This window comes from Coregonus clupeaformis, chromosome 5 (genome assembly GCF_020615455.1).
Source record: "Coregonus clupeaformis isolate EN_2021a chromosome 5, ASM2061545v1, whole genome shotgun sequence".
Lineage (NCBI taxonomy): Eukaryota > Metazoa > Chordata > Actinopteri > Salmoniformes > Salmonidae > Coregonus > Coregonus clupeaformis.
Window position 1 is genome coordinate 10,112,478 of NC_059196.1, and position 24,886 is coordinate 10,137,363.

At 43.6% G+C, this 24,886-nt stretch overlaps 1 protein-coding gene across 1 annotated transcript; it reads left to right on the top strand.

Moving 5' to 3' along the window:
* The first annotated feature begins 4,198 nt into the window (after nucleotides 1-4,198).
* Nucleotides 4,199-23,266, top strand: LOC121560626. Its single transcript, XM_041873567.2, has 7 exons — nucleotides 4,199-5,822; nucleotides 19,983-20,082; nucleotides 20,301-20,514; nucleotides 20,771-20,975; nucleotides 21,203-21,304; nucleotides 21,435-21,506; nucleotides 22,122-23,266. The coding sequence occupies exons 1-7, from the start codon at nucleotides 4,629-4,631 to the stop codon at nucleotides 22,329-22,331; spliced, it is 2,097 nt and encodes a 698-aa protein (XP_041729501.1). The 5' UTR covers nucleotides 4,199-4,628; the 3' UTR covers nucleotides 22,332-23,266.
* The last annotated feature ends 1,620 nt before the right edge of the window (nucleotides 23,267-24,886 follow it).

Here is a 24,886-nt window from a genome sequence, read left to right on the forward strand (position 1 = left end):
ATACATCTCCTTATTTTAAAACTTTTTTAAATATTCGATGAGGAGTGTTAATGTCAACCGCCTGTATTCAATGGAGAGTGAGATGCATAGATCGTTTAACATTTCAACAGGGACAACGCCGATACAAAGTGTTTTTGCTCAAAGTTGCCGGGATATGTGTCACACACATCACACTTATATCAGTACACTCGTAACAACCTAAGCATTACGAAACTTCTACTAGATCAAATAAGCCTTAGGTATCAAAATAGCAATATATTTGTATATCTTGACTGCATTCGACACTCTCATTGCCCCCCATACAAAAACTCCTCACTTGCCTCATAACGTGGTCCTCTGTAGCTCAATTGGTAGAGCATGGCGCTTGTAACGCCAGGGTAGTGGGTTTGATCCCCGGGACCACCCATACGTTAAAATGTATGCACACATGACTGTAAGTCGCTTTGGATAAAAGCGTCTGCTAAATGGCATATTATTATAATGAATGATCTGCTTAATGTGGACAGATTTTGGGAGGAGTAAACCCTCTCACTTCGCCTCTTCCTCTCTGCTTTAGGAAGGCCTAGACCAGAGTGGTATACTATGAAGCAAGCTAGATCTACTCAGGGTTTTCTAAAGTTAGCCAGCTTAAATTAGCTTCACATTCCAGCTCACATCTGTCCTATAGTGGAGGATATTGCTCATCCACCTGGCGCTTACTCTAGCAGGCTTGTAACTTCACGTGCTGAAACAATGCTGAAACATCAATCCAGTGCCCAGTGCCACATTTTAATTTGTGCCGAAATCTAAATGAAAGACAAGTTTAGGTAAATTTAGCAATGGTGTGAAATAGGCTTTTAGAAGTGCAGTCTTTATTTTATTACTAATAGTTAATGCCGTCTTCGGTGTACTTTGGTGTGCTTATCAGTGCAAGAGCACCTTTTCCCCCCACTCCTATCAATAAAATAATTGAATTTCCATACAGAAGTTCTACTGTGTGTGAAGGTTCAAATGCATTGTCATATTTAAATGTGTAATGTGATAGGTATTTTAACATTTAAAAAAAGGTTTTACACACAAAAAAACATTTGATTAATAAAATATTGAATCAGTCATCTTCCTCAAATGAAGGGAATGATGACGCAATCTTTGCGAGAGGGAGGGAATCTGATTTCATTGGTCCTCAACTTGTGGCTCAGTCTCTTCATTCAGGATAAATCAAGTTAGCCTGCCCTGGAGCAGGTTAGTTCTGAAGGATTCGTTGCCATAGAAATGTGCCTGGCTAAAAGGTGAGCCACTTTCATGGTACTGGTTCCCCCGAGTTGAACTCAAGAATTGACCAAAGTTATCTCAGTTAAAGGTTTTGCATGGTCAATCTGCCATTGTCGTGGATAATTATCACTATACTTGTTAACAATCAAAAGTTCTTCCAGAGTTTTTGTTGAATCAAGATAGACTTTTATTACACGAAGCAACGAAAGCTGAGCTGGTCCATGGAGTAGCTGCTTGCCATGACTCTCCTTTTATACAGACACAAATGCATAGTCAAGCTTATACAACATACAGTGGGGGAAAAAAGTATTTAGTCAGTCACCAATTGTGCAAGTTCTCCCACTTAAAAAGATGAGAGGCCTGTAATTTTCATCATAGGTACACGTCAACTATGACAGACAAATTGAGAAAAAAAAATCCAGAAAATCACATTGTAGGATTTTTAATAAATTTATTTGCAAATTATGGTGGAAAATAAGTATTTGGTCACCTACAAACAAGCAAGATTTCTGGCTCTCACAGACCTGTAACTTCTTCTTTAAGAGGCTCCTCTGTCCTCCACTCGTTACCTGTATTAATGGCACCTGTTTGAACTTGTTATCAGTATAAAAGACACCTGTCCACAACCTCAAACAGTCACACTCCAAACTCCACTATGGCCAAGACCAAAGAGCTGTCAAAGGACACCAGAAACAAAATTGTAGACCTGCACCAGGCTGGGAAGACTGAATCTGCAATAGGTAAGCAGCTTGGTTTGAAGAAATCAACTGTGGGAGCAATTATTAGGAAATGGAAGACATTCAAGACCACTGATAATCTCCCTCGATCTGGGGCTCCACGCAAGATCTCACCCCGTGGGGTCAAAATGATCACAAGAACGGTGAGCAAAAATCCCAGAACCACACGGGGGGACCTAGTGAATGACCTGCAGAGAGCTGGGACCAAAGTAACAAAGCCTACCATCAGTAACACTACGCCGCCAGGGACTCAAATCCTGCAGTGCCAGACGTGTCCCCCTGCTTAAGCCAGTACATGTCCAGGCCCGTCTGAAGATTGTTAGAGTGCATTTGGATGATCCAGAAGAGGATTGGGAGAATGTCATATGGTCAGATGAAACCAAAAATAGAACTTTTTGGTAAAAACTCAACTCGTCGTGTTTGGAGGACAAAGAATGCTGAGTTGCATCCAAAGAACACCATACCTACTGTGAAGCATGGGGGTGGAAACATCATGCTTTGGGGCTGTTTTTCTGCAAAGGGACCAGGACGACTGATCCGTGTAAAGGAAAGAATGAATGGGGCCATGTATCGTGAGATTTTGAGTGAAAACCTCCTTCCATCAGCAAGGGCATTGAAGATGAAACGTGGCTGGGTCTTTCAGCATGACAATGATCCCAAACACACCGCCCGGGCAACGAAGGAGTGGCTTCGTAAGAAGCATTTCAAGGTCCTGGAGTGGCCTAGCCAGTCTCCAGATCTCAACCCCATAGAAAATCTTTGGAGGGAGTTGAAAGTCTGTGTTGCCCAGCGACAGCCCCAAAACATCACTGCTCTAGAGGAGATCTGCATGGAGGAATGGGCCAAAATACCAGAAACAGTGTGTGAAAACCTTGTGAAGACTTACAGCAAACGTTTGACCTGTGTCATTGCCAACAAAGGGTATATAACAAAGTATTGAGAAACGTTTGTTATTGACCAAATACTTATTTTCCACCATAATTTGTAAATAAATTCATAAAAAATCCTACAATGTGATTTTCTGGATTTTCTTTTCTCATTTTGTCTGTCATAGTTGACGTGTACCTATGATGAAAATTACAGGCCTCTCATCTTTTTAAGTGGGAGAACTTGCACAATTGGTGGCTGACTAAATACTTTTTTCCCCCCACTGTACATAGTTACTCCTCTCTATGTAAATGAATAACATCTTTCAGTGTCACATGTTGGCTACTCACAAGGCTACGTGCATTTCTCTAAGTGAGGCTTCTGTCTCTTATTAGTGGCGTGACTCAAAAAATTATATACATACATACGTTAAAGAACAATCACACTCTGTATTGACTATATTCACTATCCAGACATGCATCTGGAGTACAAAGTATCAATCATGTTCATTCTGTTTTACCCTTATCCTTTCATTACACATTAATCCTTTCATTAAACATGGTTTAAACATGTCATCCGTAACCCATTCTCAACCACATATATTTAAGCATTTACCAACAGCCATCCTCCCTGGCCTTTGAGATGATGTGCATGTGGCTATGTGTCAGGTCATAAGCACAAACATGTGATAACACCAGTTCCATTGTTACTCCAATCTCCACACAGCTACCACGAGAAGTTTTATCTCCATCACATGTCATTGACATACCCAGATCAGCTGCAGGGAGTTATCAGAAGCACAGCGTTTGCACTAAAGAAATGTCTCTGCTCTGTTTTAACCCTTTAATTGGTTCTTAATCCATAAGCATTTAAGGCATATAGGTGTTTCATTCTACAACATATGTACTAGAAAATCATCCATACCATCTGTGGTGGCAGTACAGCATTTACTGCAATGTGGCTTCCACAGAAGTCAGAGCAAACATACTTTTTACTCCCAGAGCAGAGCTGTTGTGAAGGAAATTGTCAAGGAAGTGAGTTTGTGTTTATACAAGAACTCACGCACCCACTTATCGTCAACCAATTATGTCATTGTGGAGCTATACAGCTACACAATTTGAGAGGCACACACCGATGCTGGATGGAGCTTGATTTGGCCTCTACATGCCTCTGGAGTCTCCGCAATTGCATCACACCCTCCATGCGAATCCTGCGACCACATTTTCGGATCAAGCATAAATTGGCTTTAACTCTTCAACCCTGATTCGTAGCGTAGGGCTCTGTGCTCTGGCCTAAACCATCAATCTCAAGCCAAACAAAACAGACTTGAGGCAACAATCTCGAGGCAAGAAACATGAGCAAAGCAATGTTATTGGCCTCAAAAGGCACAATCAAATACATAAAAGCGTTCCTGTTTTACAACCAAATTGATTTGTGTTCTCCCTCCACCCAGACGCATACATTTCACTCTTATCTCTTTAATGAAAGCTAAATGGTGTACCTTATGACGTTGTTTGGAGTTGTTTATTGCAGTATGACATAGACAAGACCAAATGGAAAGCATTACACTAGCCTATATGAAGTGTTTTTGCAAAATGTTCTAAAACTGTTTTCATATTTTTTCTTGCAGATATGGAACATTCAAACATGTTCCTCTAGTTGTCATTCATCATTGGCAAGAATGAGTGGAGCACGTGACTCACGTGTTACTTTGTTTCAAATTGGAAACATCTTGGAAGGTGTGACTTGTGCGCTACTACTACAGTGTACAGAATGGGTCAAACGCGCTCTGGTCTCTCGTGCTCCACCACCGCTCCAGGCAAAGCGAAATGGAAACCAACTGAAACAGCCAAACGACTCCCTATCCGCAGATTTACCAGTGAGGAGCGAAGGGGTGACCGGTTTTACAGGAATCTAATAAAAACGAAGCAGTTGCCAGAGGTACGGCTGGTAATCGGATCTGGAAATTCGGAAACCCTTCGTTGTCACGGGCAAGGGAAGTTGTTGAGAGGCCAGATAGAGTCGAAGGTAGTGGACCACACCACCCCGGTCGCCGAATACCCATCTGGAATTCATTATGAAAAGATTCAGGCTCTCGATGGTGACGCTGTGAACAAGGGAGCGGCCGACTCGTCCTTCGATGCGACGGGCTTGGATACACGGGCCAGAGGATTCGACAGAACCGCCTGCGCAGTTACGCAGCGCAGCGGCCCAGAAACAACGGGAGAGGAGCATGTCCGGAATGCCCCGGCTAGGGCCATGGAAAACAAGCCATTCGGATTTGATAAACAGGGTGGGGTTGCCTCTGAGGTCAGGGCAGTATCGGGGGCTGTAGCAAGGGATGGTTCAGTCCATTGGCGCACATCTGGCGAGGAGAATTTAAGAGAGGCTCTGGCATCACTGACCTTGCGTTTGGACGAACCTCTGACAAGTGGCGTGTCAGAACCGATAGGGTATGATATACCCCACACAGAGGTAGAAATGACCAAATCTAACTTTCTCAGTGCTTCTTGTGACCCCGAAGCTGACAGGAAAAATGACCAAAACAGTTGTCCCGTTGAGTCGGGGAACCAGGAGGACCCCTCGACCAACTCTCCAAAACAGGTCCAAAGTCCACTAGGTAGCCAAAGTTTCCCCGGTACTATCCCAAAGCTTATTATAACCAGAGATCCAAGCCCCAGTTGGACCAAGGAAACACTAGATCCAAGGACCATGGGACTCGGAGTCGGTGGATCATCGCTGGACCCACACGCCGATGATGAATCTCCCTGCTCGGACAGTGGCTGCGGAGGCTCCCCTGCGCTAATGCGCTTTCGCCGAAAGCTCTCCAACTCGTCCTCCGCCGGCTGCTTGTCCTCCGCCTCGTCCTTTGAGGAGTCGGAGGATGACTTCACCGGCAGCGACATCGAGTCCAGCCTGTCCCCAGTCATATGCAACACGCTGGGCAGCCCCGACGAAGGCATGGGGGTAAGTGTGCCATACTTTTATTTTTTACTGTGCGTAAAATGTGGTGGAGGTCTGCTGACTAGAGTGTTTTTCTTCTGTATGAAGTTGCATACAAAAACACCCAGTAGTATTATGTTAAACTCCTTGGCTATAATCGGTCCTAAATGTTGACTAGAAGTGCCATAGATGGGCTCATACTTAAACACACATAGGCCTATTTACTTTCTGTACACAAATAGTGTTGCATACTCTCTATATAAACTCCCAGTAATTTATTGGGTAAATTCTCTTTATTTATTTGTATAGCTTGCAGTATATTCGCCATTAGTCTGCACCTCTACACAAAATAATGTATCTGGGTGTATGCCAGCTCATGCTTTTTATTAGACTACTTTCTGTACACACACACTTCCACGGTACAGTTGTAGCTTACTCTATGCTCTCATGCTATTGATATAAGGCAAAATATTTTTTCATTTATGCAGAAGAGATGCACTATGATTGAAATGATACCATAATGCGCAGAGCAGACATTCACTGATAATGCATGTTCCAGTACCACAACCCCATTGTTGTTTACTTACAGACTCCATGTCAATAGCACACACACACACACTCAAAAACACACCTTGGAGACTGAGGAATTAACAATTCTCGATGTCAGTGTTTGTGTCAGATCTACTCCTAGAAAACGTCTCTGTATCTCACTCACGTCACATACACAAAGCCGCCAAGCCCCTGTGCTCCTACCACAGGGTGTGTGGTGAATATTAGGTTAATGGCTGTGTCAAGGGTCAAATATTTCACCCTTGCCGCATATGACGTTTTAGCCTGAAGGAGTTTGGAGTGCAATTGTATTTACCCATAGATCAGAAAGAATCTAACTGGTGCCCCCGCACATTGACTCTGTACCGGTACCCCCTGTATATAGCCTCCCTACTGTTATTTTATTTTACTGCTGCTCTTTAATTATTTGCTATTTTTAATTTTTTACTTATCTATTTTTGACTTAACACTTTTTTTTGTTCTTTCTTTTCTTAAAAACTGCATTGTTGGTTAAGGGCTTGTAAGTAAGCATTTCACTGTAAGGTCTACTACACCTGTTGTATTCGGCGCATGTGGCAAATACAATTTTATTTGATCAGTTGGGTGTAAACAATATGATGGAACTCAGCTGGCCTATCAGAGGGCTAGGTGAACTTTTGGTGTCTCTTTCATAATACACCTAAGCCAATAAATAGGGCCTTTATTGGTGATCGGTGAATCTTTGACTTCTGAGTGACTCTTTACCCATGACCCCAACCACTATGACCGTTAGCTATGATTGTCACTAATGAGCTTGGCTTGATAAACACGGGGTCATTTGCTGAACCCCAAGTTGTTCTTGTTTTGTCCAATGTATGATCCAGCTCTAACCTTTTACAGTGGTAAATGATGATGTTTCCCTCCCCAGTCAGAGGTCTTTGATGCGCCCTGACCAGAAATGCTTGGAATGACATGAGCTCAAAAACAGGATGTCTTTCCTGGAAATTGACCAATTGAAACGCAGGCAAGCTCTCTTCCTGAACAGGAATGGTGTGAATCCTTGAAGTCACCACTGAGAGAGACTGTGTGGAAATACTAGAATTTCTACATGTTACATATCACCAACACACACATACTTTCTCTCTCTCCCTGTTACTTTCTGTCTCTCTCTGAGTGCAGAGTCAATGTTGTAATCAATGTGTCTTTGTTTATGAGAGAAACTACTTCAGGAGAACATCTGTTCAGTCCTAATTTCTTCATGTCTCTGAGATGGAGATGGTCTTCCAAATAATACATAATGACTGATCTATTTAGGTGACATTGATGTGTAAACTCACTCTCACATTGTGTGTGTGCTCCAGTGGGTTTCTATGCTGTGTGTGTGAGTCAATGTGTGGAGAGAGTGAGCCTTAAGAAAATGTACCCAAACATCCTGAATTCAGCACTTAGCCATAGCTCTCTCCCTTGCTCACGTTCATCCTACTTTGTCTTGCTCTCTCTTTTCCTCAGACATTTGCTTTATCTCTTGTCTTGCTCTCTCTTTCTTTATCTTCTGTGGGTCCAGATATTTCCATATCTGTGTATGTGTCATCCTTGTTAATGTATGAATGTAGTCTGGATGAAAGGGGGTATGTCAGCAGTTCCCATGTTATAGATCCCACGCTACTGTTATGATTGAATATCTGGAACATAGTGAAATACCAAGGAGTGAGTGACTGTACTGGGCATCCATTTTGGATCTAGCTGGTGTGATACGGTAGCACTGAGGGGAGTGTTGTGGTAATATTAGGGCCTTGGTTGTTATTGGCTTACCATATGCTTTCAAAGTGTGGCCAAACCAGTTGTTACACTTTGCTCAATGACGTACATAGTAGATACTTGCCTGCTCACACTATGCATATTCAGAGTTTAAGGCACGCACTCACACACTACACACTCTGCCATCTTGCATTCACAGCTCAGTGTGTCATGGAAAATTGGGCTGAAGGCAGTTGCGTTGCTAGGCGACCTCATTGCCAAATATGGTGCAGTTTCTATTTTTTTTTCATTTTCTCTCCCTCCCTCTCTCTCTCTGGTCTGTATTTTGAATGTAACGGCTTACATTTTTCAAATGACTTTTAACATTTTCATAGTCTCTCTTTCTGTCTGCATCATCCCTTCATTTCTCTGACACTATCTCCCCCCCCCTGTTTAGCCTTGCAGCACGGCATAAGGTTTTCCCCTGATACACAGGCAGTGGAACAGAACGCAGAGGAAAATATAGATAAGTGGAGGAGTAGTGATAAAGTACTATCCCTACACACACACATGCACATACACTCTACAATATACCCCACAACACATACAGGCTCATACAGTGCATACAGCACATACTCCATGTGCACACACAAGAACCAACTCGAACACAAACTCACATTATGCAACTCACAATCGCAAAGTTGCCGTACTCAAACCTGCATACACATACAAACACTCACCCATACTTGTAAGTGTTCACAAAAGCATTAAAACACACATTTGTATCAGCCTTCTGTTTTTTATGTTAACTGGGTTGTGGTTGAGCTGTGCTGCTAATGCCAAAGAGAGCAGAAGGGAGGGGATTTGGTTTACATGTAAACCAGGCCTGAAAAATAATAATAATAATAATAATATGCCATTTAGCAGACGCTTTTATCCAAAGCGACTTACAGTCATGTGTGCATACATTTTTACGTATGGGTGGTCCCGGGGATCGAACCCACTACCATGGCGTTACAAGCGCCATGCTCTACCAATTGAGCTACAGAGGAGCAGCATCACACCTAAAAGTAAGACGTCCTCCAGCGATTTTTGAACTTTTCCTGTTGAAAAGCGATATCCCAAGATTTACTTAACAGAAGGCACATCTCAGTAGGTGGTCCAGGTAAGTAATGACATAGCACAAGTGTGTGTGTGTGGTTTTTTTCTTCCTCATTTGTTCTCTGTTGTTCCTCAAGCAAGGGGGAAGGCCATCAATCTGGCATCACAGATTCCGATCAGACCAACTTCTTGAATGGCCTACTCCTTGAAGTTTGCAGTTGTCAAAAAAAAAAAACTATTTTGCGCAACATTTTTTTTACCCTTTAGTGTGTGTACTTTACTGTATTTATACGTGGGATATCGCTTTTCAACAGTAAAAGTAAAATAAATTGTTGGACGTCTTTAAAGACAACAGCAGGGACCCACTGGTGTTGTGAGCACTAAAACAGGGAGTACCCCCTTTATAAATCAAAAGCTATTCATAACAGCTACATACCTGTGTTTGACTCTCGCTCTCACTCTCTGTCTCTATTTCTCTCTGGGCTTACATACTGTATGTTTGAGGAATTTCTCAGAGGGACAAAGAGAAACAGGACAGCGGAGGAAGGGTTTAGAAGGAGCTATTGGGGAGTACTCTAGTGGATTTCAATTTTTCTTTATTTAGTCAGGATAGTCCACTCAGTAACAATTGCCACTGTTTTCCAAGGAGTCCTGGGTTCCATAGAATCAATACAAACGAGAGAGAGAGCAAAACTGTGCTTAGTGGTATTTAGAAATGTTATTTTCCTCCTCTGAATATCTAATCTAGTAATTCACTTTGGCTCCAGCATGATGACTCCCACAAAACAGAATTGGCTACGTTAGGTAGATGTATTTAGCATCATACTCACACACTTGTGCCTTTGCCCCACTATTGCTCTCTCTCTTTCTCTCTCTTTTCTGTCTGTCTGTCTCTGGATTTACATTAGTAAAACATGTGTGGATATTTCAATTTAGCTAACAGAGCAAAAATGCTGTCTGCTGGTATTAAGGTCCTTCTTGCAGGAACATGTGGTTGGGAAGAGCCATTCTCTTTACACTACTCAGGGGTATGTGGGGTAGATGTCTCCCACACTATCTCCAGAGCTATTGTAGGAGACATCTCTCAGAGAGATTTTGAATCGAGATCCCTCTTTACACTATAGAAGTATATTACCTGGGACTAGTATGTGTCGTCAAAGTAGTGTAGAGTAAAGAGGCCATTTCTCTCTGGGTATTACAGTCATGTTTGTCACTGGGGACTCTGGCTTTCTGAGGACACAGGCTCAGGACAGGCTGCTGGAGGGATTAGAGAGGGGGAGAGACTACTATAAGCAGATTGTGAGAGGAAGAGTGGAGGACTCTGAAATCGAAAGACAGTTGGTGTGAGAGAGGGGAAAGAAACTTGGAGAGGGAAAATTGACAGTGGGAGGCAGAGGTCATAATAAACCTGGGGAGAGGGAAGTGACAGATTAGTGAGAGGAGGGAGAGTGACGAGTTAAAGAGCGAGCACGAGATGGGGAGGGAGGGAGAAGAGAACACCAGGGAGATAGAATATCAGGTAGGGAGACGGTGGTACAGTAAGAGAGGAGTGACAAAATGCTGCTGAGAGGACAGAGATGATGAGTTGGTGTTAAAACGAAAGCAGAGAGAGAGAGAGAGAGAGAGAGGGAGAGGGAGGGCTCAGTGGGAGAGGGATTATAGTGTGACCTCATACAAGAGGGGATGTTCACCAGAAAACACAAGTTAACAAAGCCAGGCAATTACATTGGCTGATTGCTAATGCTGCAGGGCTAACTGAGGGACAGATCGACGGGCTGTAGCTAAATGGTAGGGCTAAATGCTCATGCTAGGCTAACAGAGTGACATACAGAGAGGGGCAAGGCTAAATGCTAACCCCGCTAGGCTAACTGAGGGACAGTCTGATGGAGCGCCGGATGCACGTGGAGGTCACGTTTGGAGACCCTGTGCTGATGGTGCGGAGTGTGTGGGACTGGCTACGCTCTCACCTCCTCTCTGTGTCGGTCTGCTGCTACACTACTGCTCCGTCTGCCAAGAGATGAGACCGAGACCGAGACAAACAGATTAGACATACTAGATTAGATATACTGTTGGGAAGAGCTGAGATGGAGATGGATGTCAACAGGTGAGGGCAGGCTTAGATACAGTACATTATAAACTGGGTGGTTTGAGCCCTGAATGCTGATTGGCTGAAAGCCGTGGTATATCAGACCGTATACCACAGGTATGACAAAATAGCAATATAACAGCAATAAGGCACCTCTGGGTTTGTGATATATGGCCAACATACCCCGGCTAAGTGCTGTATCCAGGCACTCCGCGTTGAGTCGGCTGAACAGCCCTTAGCCGTGGTATATTGGCCATATACCACACACCCCCGGCCTTATTGCTTAAGTATAGTATAGCTAGGAGGTGGTCAGATGACACTGGTCTTCTATAGTCATAGATATAATATACTTAGGTGTGGACAGGTGAAGACTGTCCTTGTCCTTGTGGGCATGGATGTAGTCAGGACCACATTGTCAAACTTTGCAAATAAAAATGCCACGAATAGAGCCGACGTGATTCCTTATTCTACTTGTCAGAGAGGCATGTTTGTTCTACATAGCATATTTATATCTGAACATTCCAAAATGTTGCGTCCTGCTGAATGCGCCCCTGGTGTACATCCAGTATATAAGGCTGTCTTTCTCTCTAGGATTAGATATGAGGTGGGCAGGTAAACAGTCTCTCCTCTCTCTGTGCTGATCCACACAGGTATGTGTGTAGGTGCTGCTACATACCCTGTCCTCTCTAGTTGAGGCAGGTCTGGACAGGTGAGTTACAGTGAGGGGAAAAAAGTATTTGATGTATCTGATTTTGTACGTTTGCCCACTGACAAAGACATGATCAGTCTATAATTTTAATGGTAGGTTTATTTGAACAGTGAGAGACAGAATAACAACAACAAAATCCAGAAAAACGCATGTCAAAAATGTTATAAATTGATTTGCATTTTAATGAGGGAAATAAGTATTTGACCCCTCTGCAAAACATGACTTAGTACTTGGTGGCAAAACCCTTGTTGGATATCACAGAGGTCAGACGTTTCTTGGAGTTGGCCACCAGGTTTGCACACATCTCAGGAGGGATTTTGTCCCACTCCTCTTTGCAGATCTTCTCCAAGTCATTAAGGTTTCGAGGCTGACGTTTGGCAACTCGAACCTTCAGCTCCCTCCACAGATTTTCTATGGGATTAAGGTCTGGAGACTGGCTAGACTACTCCAGGACCTTAATGTGCTTCTTCTTGAGCCACTCCTTTGTTGCCTTGGCCGTGTGTTTTGGGTCATTGTCATGCTGGAATACACATCCACGACCCATTTTCAATGCCCTGGCTGAGGGAAGGAGGTTCTCACCCAAGATTTGATGGTACATGGCCCCGTCCATCGTCCCTTTGATGCGGTGAAGTTGTCCTGTCCACTTAGCAGAAAAACACCCCCAAAGCATAATGTTTCCACCTCCATGTTTGACGGTGGGGATGGTGTTCTTGGGGTCATAGGCAGCATTCCTCCTCCTCCAAATATGGTGAGTTGAGGTGATGCCGAAGAGCTCCATTTTGGTCTCATCTGACCACAACACTTTCACCCAGTTCTCCTCTGAATCATTCAGATGTTCATTGGCAAACTTCAGACGGCCCTGTATATGTGCTTTCTTGAGCAGGGGGACCTTGCGGGTGCTGCAGGATTTCAGTCCTTCACGGCGTAGTGTGTTACCAATTGTTTTCTTGGTGATTATGGTCCCAGCTGCCTTGAGATCATTGACAAGGTCCTCCCGTGTAGTTCTGGGCTGATTCCTCACCGTTCTCATAATCATTGCAACTCCACGAGGTGAGATCTTGCATGGAGCCCCAGGCCGAGGGAGATTGACAGTGATTTTGTGTTTCTTCCATTTGCGAATAATCGCACCAACTGTTGTCACCTTCTCACCAAGCTGCTTGGCGATGGTCTTGTAGCCCATTCCAGCCTTGCGTAGGTCTACAATCTTGTCCCTGACATCCTTGGAGAGCTCTTTGGTCTTGGCCATGGTGGAGACTTTGGAATCTGATTGATTGCTTCTGTGGACAGGTGTCTTTTATACAGGTAACAAACTGAGATTAGAAGCACTCCCTTTAAGAGTGTGCTCCTAATCTCAGCTCGTTACCTGTATAAAAGACACCTGGGAGCCAGAAATCTTTCTGATTGAGAGGGGGTCAAATACTTCTTTCCCTCATTAAAATGCAAATCAATTTATAACATTTTTGACATGCGTTTTTCTGGATTTTTTTGTTGTTATTCTGTCTCTCACTGTTCAAATAAACCTACCATTAAAATTATAGACGGATCATTTCTTTGTCAGTGGGCAAACATACAAAATCAGCAGGGGATCAAATACTTTTTTCCCTCACTGTAGATAATCCTTCTACAGAGAGAAATATATCTGCTTTTGCATTAGCCAATATGGACGGGTCTGTAGGCTGGGTCAGGTGTGTATTGGGTCATTAGGTCCAACACAAGATCTGATTGTATCTTTATTTGACCAGGTTTGTGACACCTAGGATCTGTCTTTATTATGAAAAGCTGTAATCATGTCGTGGGTGTTAATAAGGTGCTCTGAGTTGATGTTTCTATCTGGGCTAAGGCGGTGGTAAGCCAGGGGGATTTATGATGATGGTTGCTGTCTGAATAGACATCAGGGCTGTAGCTCAGTAGGTCAGAGTTTCACAACTGTTAGTTTTTGACCTCATGAACAGAGCTTTTGTGTTCCTCTTGCAGACCGCACTGACGTCCAGAATGTCACTGCTGACGTGTGTGTGTTTCATGGCTGCTATCATTGACAGGGGCCAGACACATTCCCAGCATTCCAAGAGTGTAGTGTAGGATGAAGGGAAGGAAAGGGGGAGGGAGGGAGCAAAGGGACAGAGCCCTGCTGTTAATAGTGGAGGAGAGGTAGGAATATAGAGGGGGATAAGGATGACAGCGGGAAGCAATGCGTGAAGGCAGGAGAGAGGGAGTGATACTGTGAGGAAGGGAAAAGTATGGGGATTACGAAAAGAAGAAGTAAGGGCAAAGTTTGGGCAAGAGTGAGGGAAGGAGAAAGAAGATCAAGTGAGAGACTCCGTATCATCATTCTCCTCTCCAGGGTCATTCAGGTCAGGTAATAATGGAGGTGGAGATGGGAGGAGGGGGTGAAATCTAATAGAGGGGATTGAGTTACGTCTGACCTCCCCCTGGCCATTCATTAAGCTGTCTGGGCTGAACTGCTGGAGAGCGAGTGAGTGGGAGATAAACGAGTGGATGAGAGAGGAGTGAAAGAGGAGACGGTAGCCGTTTAGAAGGGGTATAGCTCTGCTTTGCTTACCCATTCCTCTCCAGACCCCCTGGAGTGACACCCATCACCCAATGCTCAGCTCAGAGAGGGACAGAGAGCGAGAATGATAGACAAAGTGATTGATTTAGCTGAAAGCCCCCTGCAGATTAGTGCTGTGCTACCTTGGAGTTAGCTCATCGCTCACCTGTCACATTTACCTCTGCCTCTTTGCACTTTTCCTTCTGTCTCGAAAGGAAGGGGCTTTGTCTTCATTTTGCAATGTTTTCAATCTGGCATGTCTGCAAGTTTCAAGTTTTAATGTCAAATGCACAAGTACAGTGAAATGCCTTTCTTGCAAACTCAAAACAATGCTATAACTAATAACAATGTATTATTAAAACAAAAACACAAGAAATAAGAATAAGAAATATGAAATACACAATAAAGTAAGTAAGTAAGTAAGCAACTAATATACAGGAAATATTTAAAAGGTCAGTTCCGATACCATATTTACATGTGCAGGGATGCTGGAGTGATGGAGGTAGATATGTATTGGCGTAAGGTGACTAGGCAACAGGATGTAAGATAAACAGAGTAGCAGCAGTTTGTATGTGAGTGGGTGTGCGGTTGTGTAGAGTCAGTATAAATGTATGTGTATATTATGTGCGAGTGAGCAAATGATGGAGTGAGTGTTTGTGTGTGTGTGTTGGAGTGACAGTGTGTGTAAGTGTGTAGGGCCCTGTGAGTGTGCATAGACAGTGCAAATTCTGAAAAAAAAGGTCAATAAAGATGCTTGGGGCTAGAAGCTGTTCAAGAGCCTGTTGATGTCAGACTTGATGCACCGGTACCTCTTGCCATGCTGCTGCAGAGAAAATAGTCTATGGCTTGGGTGGTTGGGTTCTTTGCCGATTTGCCGGGCCTTCTTTTCACATCGCCTGATATAGAGGTCCTGGATGGCAGGGAGCTCGGCCCCAGTTATGTACTGGGCTGTCCGCACAACCCTCTGTAGCACCATGCGATCGAGGGCGGTGCTATTGCCATTTCAAGCAGTGAAGCAGCCAGTCAATATGCTCTCAATGGTACAGCTGTAGAACCTTTTCAGGATTTGAGGGCCCATGCCAAACCTTTTAGAGGTTGTTGCTCCGGCACCACACTGCCAGGTCACTGACCTCCTCCCTGTAGGCTGACTCATCGTCGCCGGTGATCAGGCCTACCACTGTCGTGATGTCAGCAAACTTGATAATGGTGTTGGAGTCGTGGGTGAACAGGGAGAACAGGAAGGGACTAAGAACACACCCAATGTTCAAGAATGGCCCTTTTCCCTTTATTCAGATTACAACCTCTCACTTTCAGTTATTTGAAAAGGAAATAATCTCCCAAATATCACTATTTCTAAAACAAGCCATAGAAAGTTGGTTGCAATTTCAATTTAAGTTTTGAGAATTACACAAATATTAATTTTCGCAAAGTCTGCTGCCTCAGTTTTTATGATGGCAATTTGCATATACTCCAGAATGTTATGAAGAGTGATCAGATGAATTGCAATTAATTGCAAAGTCCCTCTTCGCCATGAAAATGAATTTAATCCCCCCAAAAAACATTTCCACTGCATTTCAGCCCTGCCACAAAAGGACCAGCTGACATCATGTCAGTGATTCTCTCGTTAACACAGGTGAGAGTGTTGACGAGGACAAGGCTGGAGATCACTCTGTCATGCTGATTGAGTTAGAATAACAGACTGGAAGCTTTAAAAGGAGGGTGGTGCTTGAAATCATTGTTCTTCCTCTGTTAACCATGGTTACCTGCAAGGAAACACGTGCCGTCATCATTGCTTTGCACAAAAAGGGTTTCACAGGCAATGATATTGCTGCTAGTAAGATTGCACCTACATCAACCATTTATCGGATCATCAAGAACTTCAAGGAGAGAGGTTCAATCTTACTGTATGTATATACAGTTGAAGTCGGAAGTTTACATACACCTTAGCCAAATACATTTAACCTCAGTTTTTCACAATACCTGACATTTTAATCCTAGTAAAAATTCCCCGTTTTAGGTCAGTTAGGATCACCACTTTATTTTAAGAATGTGAAATGTCAGAATAATAGTAGAGTGATTTATTTCAGCATTTATTTATTTCATCACATTCCCAGTGGGTCAGAAGTTTACATACACTCAATTAGTATTTGGTAGCATTGCCTTTTAAATTGTTTAATTTGGGTCAAACTTCCAAAAGCCTTCCAAAAGCTTCCCACAATAAGTTGGGTGAATTTTGGCCCATTCCTCCTGACAGAGCTGGTGTAACTGAGTCAGGTTTGTAGGCCTCCTTGCTCGCACACGTTTTTCAGTTCTGCCCACAACTTTTCTATAGGATTGAGGTCAGGGCTTTGTGATGGCCACTCCAATACCTTGACTTTGTTGTCCTTAAGCCATTTTGCCACACCTTTGGAAGTATGCTTGGGGTCATTGTCCATTTGGAAGACCCATTTGCGACCAAGCTTTAACTTCCTGACTGATGTCTTGAGATGTTGCTTCAATATATCCACATAATTGATGCCATCCATCAATATGAAAATGTATGCACTCTGGATAAGAGCGTCTGCTAAATGACTAAAATGTAAATGTTAATCTATTTTGTGAAGTGCACCAGTCCCTCCTGTAGCAAAGCACCCCCACAGCATGATGCTGCCACCCCTGTGCTTCACGGTTGGGATGGTGTTCTTCGGCTTGCAAGCATCCCCCTTTTTCCCTCCAAACATAACGATGGTCATTATGGCCAAACAGTTCTATTTTTGTTTCATCAGACCAGAGGACATTTCTCCAAAAAGTACAATCTTTGTCCCCATGTGCAGTTGCAAACCATAGTCTGGCTTTTTTATGGTGGTTTTGGAGCAGTGGCTTCTTCCTTGCTGAGCAGCCTTTCAGGTTATGTCGATTTATATAGGACTCGTTTTACTGTGGATATAGATACATTTGTTCCTGTTTCCTCCAGCATCTTCACAAGGTCCTTTGCTGTTGTTCTGGGATTGATTTGCACTTTTTGCACTAAAGTACGTTCATCTCTAGGTGACAGAACGCGTCTCCTTCCTGAGCGGTATGACGGCTGCGTGGTCCCATGGTGTTTATACTTGCGTACTATTGTTTGTACAGATGAACGTGGTACTTTCAGGCATTTGGAAATTGCTCCCAAGGATGAACCAGACTTGTGGAGGTCTACAATTTTTTTCTGAGGTCTTGGCTGATTTATTTTAATTTTCCCATGATGTCAAGCAAAGAGGCACTGAGTATGAAGGTAGGCCTTGAAATACATCCACAGGTACACCTCCAATTGACTCAAATGATGTCAATTAGCCTATCAGAAACTTCTAAAGCCTGTTTAAAGGCACAGTCAACTTAGTGTATGTAAACTTCTGACCCACTGGAATTGTGATACAGTGAATTATAAGTGAAATAATCTGTCTGTAAACAATTGTTGGACAAATTACTTGTGTCATGCACAAAGTAGATGTCCTAACCGACTTGCCAAAACTATAGTTTGTTAACAAGAAATGTGTGGAGTGGTTGAAAAACAAGTTTTAATGACTCCAACCTAAGTGTATGTAAACTTCTGACTTCAACTGTATATACACATATATTTGCAAGAAAAAAAAACATATGGGGGATTGGAAGTGATGCAGACAATTACATTGATGGAAGTTACAATCTATCTGCAATATTAAAGCTGATCTACACCCTAAAAAAAAGACACTAAAGAAAGAACACACCCCTGTGGGGAACCCTGTGTTGAGGGTCAGCTTGGGGGAGGTGATGCTGCCTACCCTCACCACCTGGTTTCGGCCCGTCAGGAAGTCCAGGATCCAGTTGCAAAGGGAGGTGTTCAGACCCAGAGTCCTAAGCTTGGTGACGAGCTTGGAGTGGATAATGTTGTTGAACGCTGAGCTGCAGTCAATGAACACCATTCTCACATAGGTATTCCTCTTATCTAGGTTGGTGAGAGCAGTGTGGAGAGCAATTGAGATTGCGTCATCTATGGATCTGTTGGGGCGGTATGCAAATTGAGTGAGTCTAGGGTGGCTGGGTTGGTGGAGTTAATGTGTGCCATAACCAGCCTCTCAAAGCAATTCATGATTACAGAAGTGAGTGCTACAGGGTGGTAGTCATTGTGGCATGAAGCTTTAGAGTTCTTAGGAACAGGGATGATTGTGGTCATCTTAAAACATGTGGGGATTACAGAATGGGAGAGGAGAGGTTGAAAATTGTGAGTGTGAATGTGTCATCTGCTCTGAGGTAAGGGTTATGTTTGGGTTAAGCTGGTAAAGAGCTTTAGAGCTCGGAAGTCTCTGTTGGCATTGACCAGCCACGGGACTATTAGGCTTACATGCCTGCTCTGTGTCTGTTCTTTACCATGTATTCAGTACAACTTCAGGGCCCGTATCCACAAAGCGTCTCAGAATAGGAGTGTTGATTTAGGATCAGTTTGCCTTTTAGATAATAATGAATAAGATTTATATGGACATATCCTAGATCAGCACTCCTACTCTGAGATACTTTCTGAATAGTCTTTTTATCACTACTCTTTCCTCGCTCTGTATTCAACACAAAATTACAGCAGTCCAGTAGAAAGAATGTGTGAGTGTGGAGTCAGACAGACAGACAAACATTTGGCTGGGGTTGGTTGGTTGTACTTGGCTGTAGTGTAGTGGGGCATGCATTCTTTCGTGGTCTGAGGATTGAAAATGATCATAGAAGACTGGCTTATGATACCCTGTCCTTCCACTGAATTACCTTTGATGAGGACCTCTGCCTCCCTCTTCTTTCTATTGTTGTCTCTTTCTCAAACGTTTTGTCTACCTTTTACGCTCTCCTTCTGTCTCTCCATCTGTCTCTCTCTGTCCCTATCGCTCTTGTTCGCTCTCTTTCTCCCTCCTGTGATTTCCCACACACGTACATTATCATTTCCTAGTCAGTGACGTGTGTAATCGATACTGTGTTCTCCTCTCTGCTTGCTTGCGTCAAAGCCCCTTGCATAGTGACCTTGCTGTATTTTTCCAATAAAGATAAACCAACTCTACATACACATTCACTGCACATACACACATTCACAGATACTCAAGCAGACTCACAGCAAACCCACACACTCACACAGTGTTCCTGTGTAGGCCAGGGGCGTGTTTTCTGTTGTTGTGGCACCAGTGTGATGGTTCTGGTCAATGTTTTGCGAATGAGGGCTGTGAGAAACGTTGTGTACCTGGCCTTGGCTCAAACGGGCTAGGACCTCTCACGCTCTGCCTCCTGTCGAGTCTGCATAAATGTCTGTGTGTCTTTAGATCATTGGTTTTCACACCATTTTTACCAACCTCTCAAATGGTCTTATGACCCACTGATAAGCGAGACAACATTTCTATCCAGTTTTCTGCTGTGGCCAAGTAGGAATGAGTCGGGACAACCATGTGTAAACCACTAGTTTAGCCGACTGGTGGTGTGTAACCCATTTTGTTGCTTCTCTCCATCCAGACCAAGCCGTGGCAGAAGCTGAAGACTATGGTGCACTGGTCTCCCTTCATCGTGTCCTTTAAGAAGCGCTATCCCTGGGTGCAGCTCGCTGGGCACGCAGGTATACACCACTCCCTTTCACTCTCTCAGTTTCTCTCTCCCTCTCTTTCTCCCTCTCTCTGTTTCTCTCGCTCGCTCTCCCTCCCTCTCTTTCTCTCCCTGCTGGCCTCTTTCTTTCTTTCACACCCTCTCTCTGTACTCGCGCTCTCTCGCTCAGTATTTCTCACTTTCTTTTCCTCTGTCACTCACTTTCCCCCCTCCCTCCCTCCTCTCTCGTAGGTAACTTCCATGCGGGGGAGTATGGGCGTTTGTTGAAGCGCTACTGTGAGTGTGAGCAGCTGTGCCTGTCGAAGCTGATGGGGGAAACTCTGCGGCCCTACGTCCCTGGCTACTACGGCGTGGTGCAGCGGGACGAACAGGACTACAACCTAATGGACGACCTCCTGGCTGACTTTGACTCTCCCTCCATCATGGATTGCAAGATGGGCAGCAGGTGAGAGACCAGGGGAAGAGTTAGGTGTTTTAGTACTGAGCTGGAAAAGTATAGGTAGAATCTACCACACACCCAAAACCGATTAGTGGAAGGCGCTGGAGGCAAAATGTCAGTCGACCTTCATCAGAGCAAAACGAATTCCTGCACGCCCTGAGGCTCTCCAGGACCAATGCTGGAGAGGAGATCACTAGTGTTAGATAACTCAGCTGTTAGATAATGAACTGGCCCACTAACCCTGTCTTCCCTGTCCTATCAGGACTTACCTGGAGGAGGAGCTACTGAAGGCCAGGGAGCGTCCGCGGCTCCGCAGGGACATGTATGAAAAGATGGTGGCCGTGGACCCCGGGGCCCCTACGGATCAGGAGAGGGCCCAACAAGGCATCCTGAAGCCCAGATACATGCAGTGGAGAGAGACCCTCAGCTCCACTGCCACCCTTGGCTTCCGCATCGAGGGCATCAAGGTCAGGGGGCACACTGGGTTCAACTGGGCATCAAAATATAATTTTTAGTGTTTCAAATGTAGGTGCCCAATAACTTGTTCCTGGTCACAATAATAAGACAAGGAAATTGGTGTGATCTGTCCGCACTCAAAAATATGTCACATAAAGCTTACTTCATTTAAAAAAAATGATTTTCACTGCATCAATAATTAGACTAAATACTGTTGTTTGTTATTTGTGCTGTGCAGAGAGCGGACGGGACATGTAACACCAACTTTAAGAAGACCAAACACACGGAGCAGGTCATGCAGGCCCTGAGAGATTTTGTGGATGGGAACATTCAAATCCTGGTACGTGTTTCTAGAGGGACATTTAGTCGGGTGGCACATAAGGGAACTTGAGTTCTAGGGGGACCTACTCAGTCCCTTCAGATTGACCGTCTGTTTGACTGTTTGTCTCCCCTTCTGCTCTCTCTGGTAGAAACTCTACCTGCAACGTCTGAAGGAGCTGCGATCCGTGCTGGAGAAATCACAGTTCTTTAGAACACATGAGGTAACACACACTCACACACTCACACCCTATACTGCTTCCTACTTATCTATACCCATAGTACTCTGCTTTACTTACTGGTGGTAAATTAAGACAATATTTACAGTAATGTTCGGTATGAGTACTTTCCCTCAACAAACCTGTTTGCTGGGTTATGATTCAATGTGATTGATATGAACATGATTCAAATTCCTTATTAAAGCCGCAATATGTAACTTTTTGGGCTACCTGACCAAATTCACATAGAGATGTTAGTTATAGATCTGTCATCCTCATTGAAAGCAGGTCTAAGAAGCAGTAGATCTGTTCTATGTGCGCTATTTCTATGCTTCCCGTTCTTAAGTTTCGTTTTTGCATCTTTTACTTTCAGTTTTGTACACCAGCTTCAAACAGCTTAAAATACAATATTTTTGGTTATGGAAAATATATTTCAAAGTGGTTTAGATGGTACAATGAATCTGTGCACTATACATGCTTGTTTTGTCACATAAACTGAAATTAGGCGAACTATTAGAATTTTAGCAGCCAGAAATGGCAGAGCGATTTCTGCGTAGTGCAGCTTTAAATCACAAACACTCACACTGACATACTGAACTCAACTGTCCTGTTTTCTCCCAGGTGGTGGGCAGCTCCCTGCTGTTTGTGCATGATGCGTCGGGGCAGGCCTGTGTGTGGATGATAGACTTTGGGAAGACTGTGCCCGTGCCTGCCCCCCTCACCCTGGACCACCGGACCCCCTGGATGGAGGGCAACCACGAGGATGGCTACCTGTGGGGTCTGGACAACCTCATCGACATCCTCAGTACCATGCTCCCCCCCAGCCCCTGAGAGAGAGGGGCTGTGTGAGAGAACAAAGGGATGGCCTGGAAGAGAGAGAAAGAGGATGGAGAGAACACTCATCCTAGTCGGAGCGGAGAATGTAGGTGGGGGCGAACAGATGATACTGGTCATTACCCAAACTAGATGTGAGACTGGAGAGATGGAGGGAAAGGATAGGATGATGACTGTGAAAGAGAGCGAGGGAGCACACGGAGCATGGTGGACACTAGCCAGAGTGAGGAAACCTGTCCACACAACCAGTGGTGTGTCCACCGTCATCAACTTCTCTCATTATAAGAGCTATGACGTCAACTATCACTGCCGCGCGCAGACACAGACACACGCACACTACTCTTCCTTCATATTATCACAAGTATGATGATAATGTAGTGAACTTTTCCAATGGGATATATCCTCCTCAAGTGACCTTAGAGGAGCAATGGAGAACATTTTATTTTCACTATGGACCACTTGACTTTATGCTTTTAAAACGATTTTATATACATGTCAATACTAGAAACACTGGAAAACATGTATATTTTAAACTTTACCTGGTGCTTAGCCTTTTAATGTAAATACAGTTTTATTTTATTTGTTTGCCTTCACAAATAGCCTCTTTACTCTTTGTAATTTTTCTGTGCCTAGATTGTGGGATTGGAGGTAGATTTTTTTTTATTTGAATGTTATTTATTTTTTAAAGTTTGCTGGAGAGTTGACCCAAGGTATGAACTGATGTTTGTAACATTATATTATTTGTAAATTGGATTGACACATGGTGAAAACTGGAGGCTGTTGTTGATTTGGCTCTGTCTGACCCGCGTGGTGTCTGATTGGCAGCATTGACCCAGCAGATAAACTAACAGTAGTTCCTAACCAGGGGTACTAGGACCCCTGGGGGTACTTGGTCTATCCACAGGGGGTACTTGAGAATATTCATGAGACCATAGGCCTACTGGTAAAATGCACATGATGGGGTACTTCAGGTGTACTCCGGGCAGAGCAAAATTCAGTTGGTGGTACAGTAACCGAAAAGGGTTGGGAACCACTGAACTAATAGATGGGATGAATGTTTTTTCTTCTTTACTTTCACATGACTTGGTGGTCATGGCTAACTAGACTGTGTTGCACAAATGGGTTCCTCACAAAAGCCATTGATCAAAGCTAGCCCTGCCTCTGTGTCTCTGAATATGAATTCACTCTGGTGTCCCAGGTTCTTATAAGCAAACAATTTTTTGGTGAATGGCAGTTGACTCATCTGCATAATCGTGACCATTATGCCTTCAGTTCGGTTCAATGATACTCAATTTTTCTGGGAAGGGTAACAATTGGCCTGACAACTGAAATGACTAGTTGAACAAGTCACCTGCAATGAATGCGCTACCGTTTGTTATAATGAGACGTTCATCTATACGTCAGACTTTTATATAAACTGGGAAATGTGTATCTGATTTAATATTGAATCATTGATATCAAAGACGACATTGTGGTGACATTTATTTTTTCTAATTGAAGGAGGATTCTGCATCTGTCATTGTTTGGTACACTTTTTCTTTCAAGGTAATGATGGTTTAACACTACCATTCCTCTGTAAGTTGAGATATAAATATAAAAACAAAAACTCACCCATAATGACAGAGGTCAATTTTATGTGTTGCTGCTGATGACCATATTTGACACCTTTTCTGAACGGTGTCAGGTCTTGTGTCACTGGATTTATAGAACTGTCAGCCAACATTCCCATCCATGTCTTCCTCCATATTCTTCAACAGAGTCAGACAACACTGTTTGTGTATTTGTGGTGTGAGCAGATTTCTCTATCTAGAAAATAGAGGGGCTCTGTGTATGACTGGTATGTAACTGTCAGCATTGACAACATGGAACTGGAATTCTGTTTCTACTGTTGACATCTCTCAAATAATCCACACCATAAAAGCACACATTCTGGAAGTATATATTCTGGAACAATGTATTGTTTACAAAGTATTATATATCTTACGTACCATGTATCCTCTTTATCTTAACCTGACAGTTACAAGCTTTCAGACCGTTTGGGTTGTTTGTATGTGGCTGAGAGCTGGACTGTGTATTAGGGTAGGAGGTTGGAGAGGTCTAAGATATTTTATAGTTTGGATAATCCTTTCCTCTGCTGTACTTCAGGAAACAGTGCATTGCAAGATGCTGGGGGACACAAATACGAATGTTCTGAGGATTGAGACTGGTCCTTGCTCTCTTTGTCTAGAATACCATTGATTGTAATAAACTGGAACTAAGAGCTCAAGTCTTTCTAATCTGAAACCCCTTGTCTCCTCATTCTTCAACACCAAACATATCAGAAGTATGAATCATATTGATGGAAAGGGTTTTTACACTCCCCTACGTATGTATTTGGACAGTGAAGCTACATTTTAAAAATGTGGCTCTATACTCCAGCATTTTCTTTTTGAGATACTGTTTCATATTAGGCGACAGTACAGAATGTCAGCTTTATTTGATGGTATTTTCACACACGTTTTACCATTTGGAAATGAAAGCACTAAGTATCTAGTCCCCCCATTTCAAGAAGT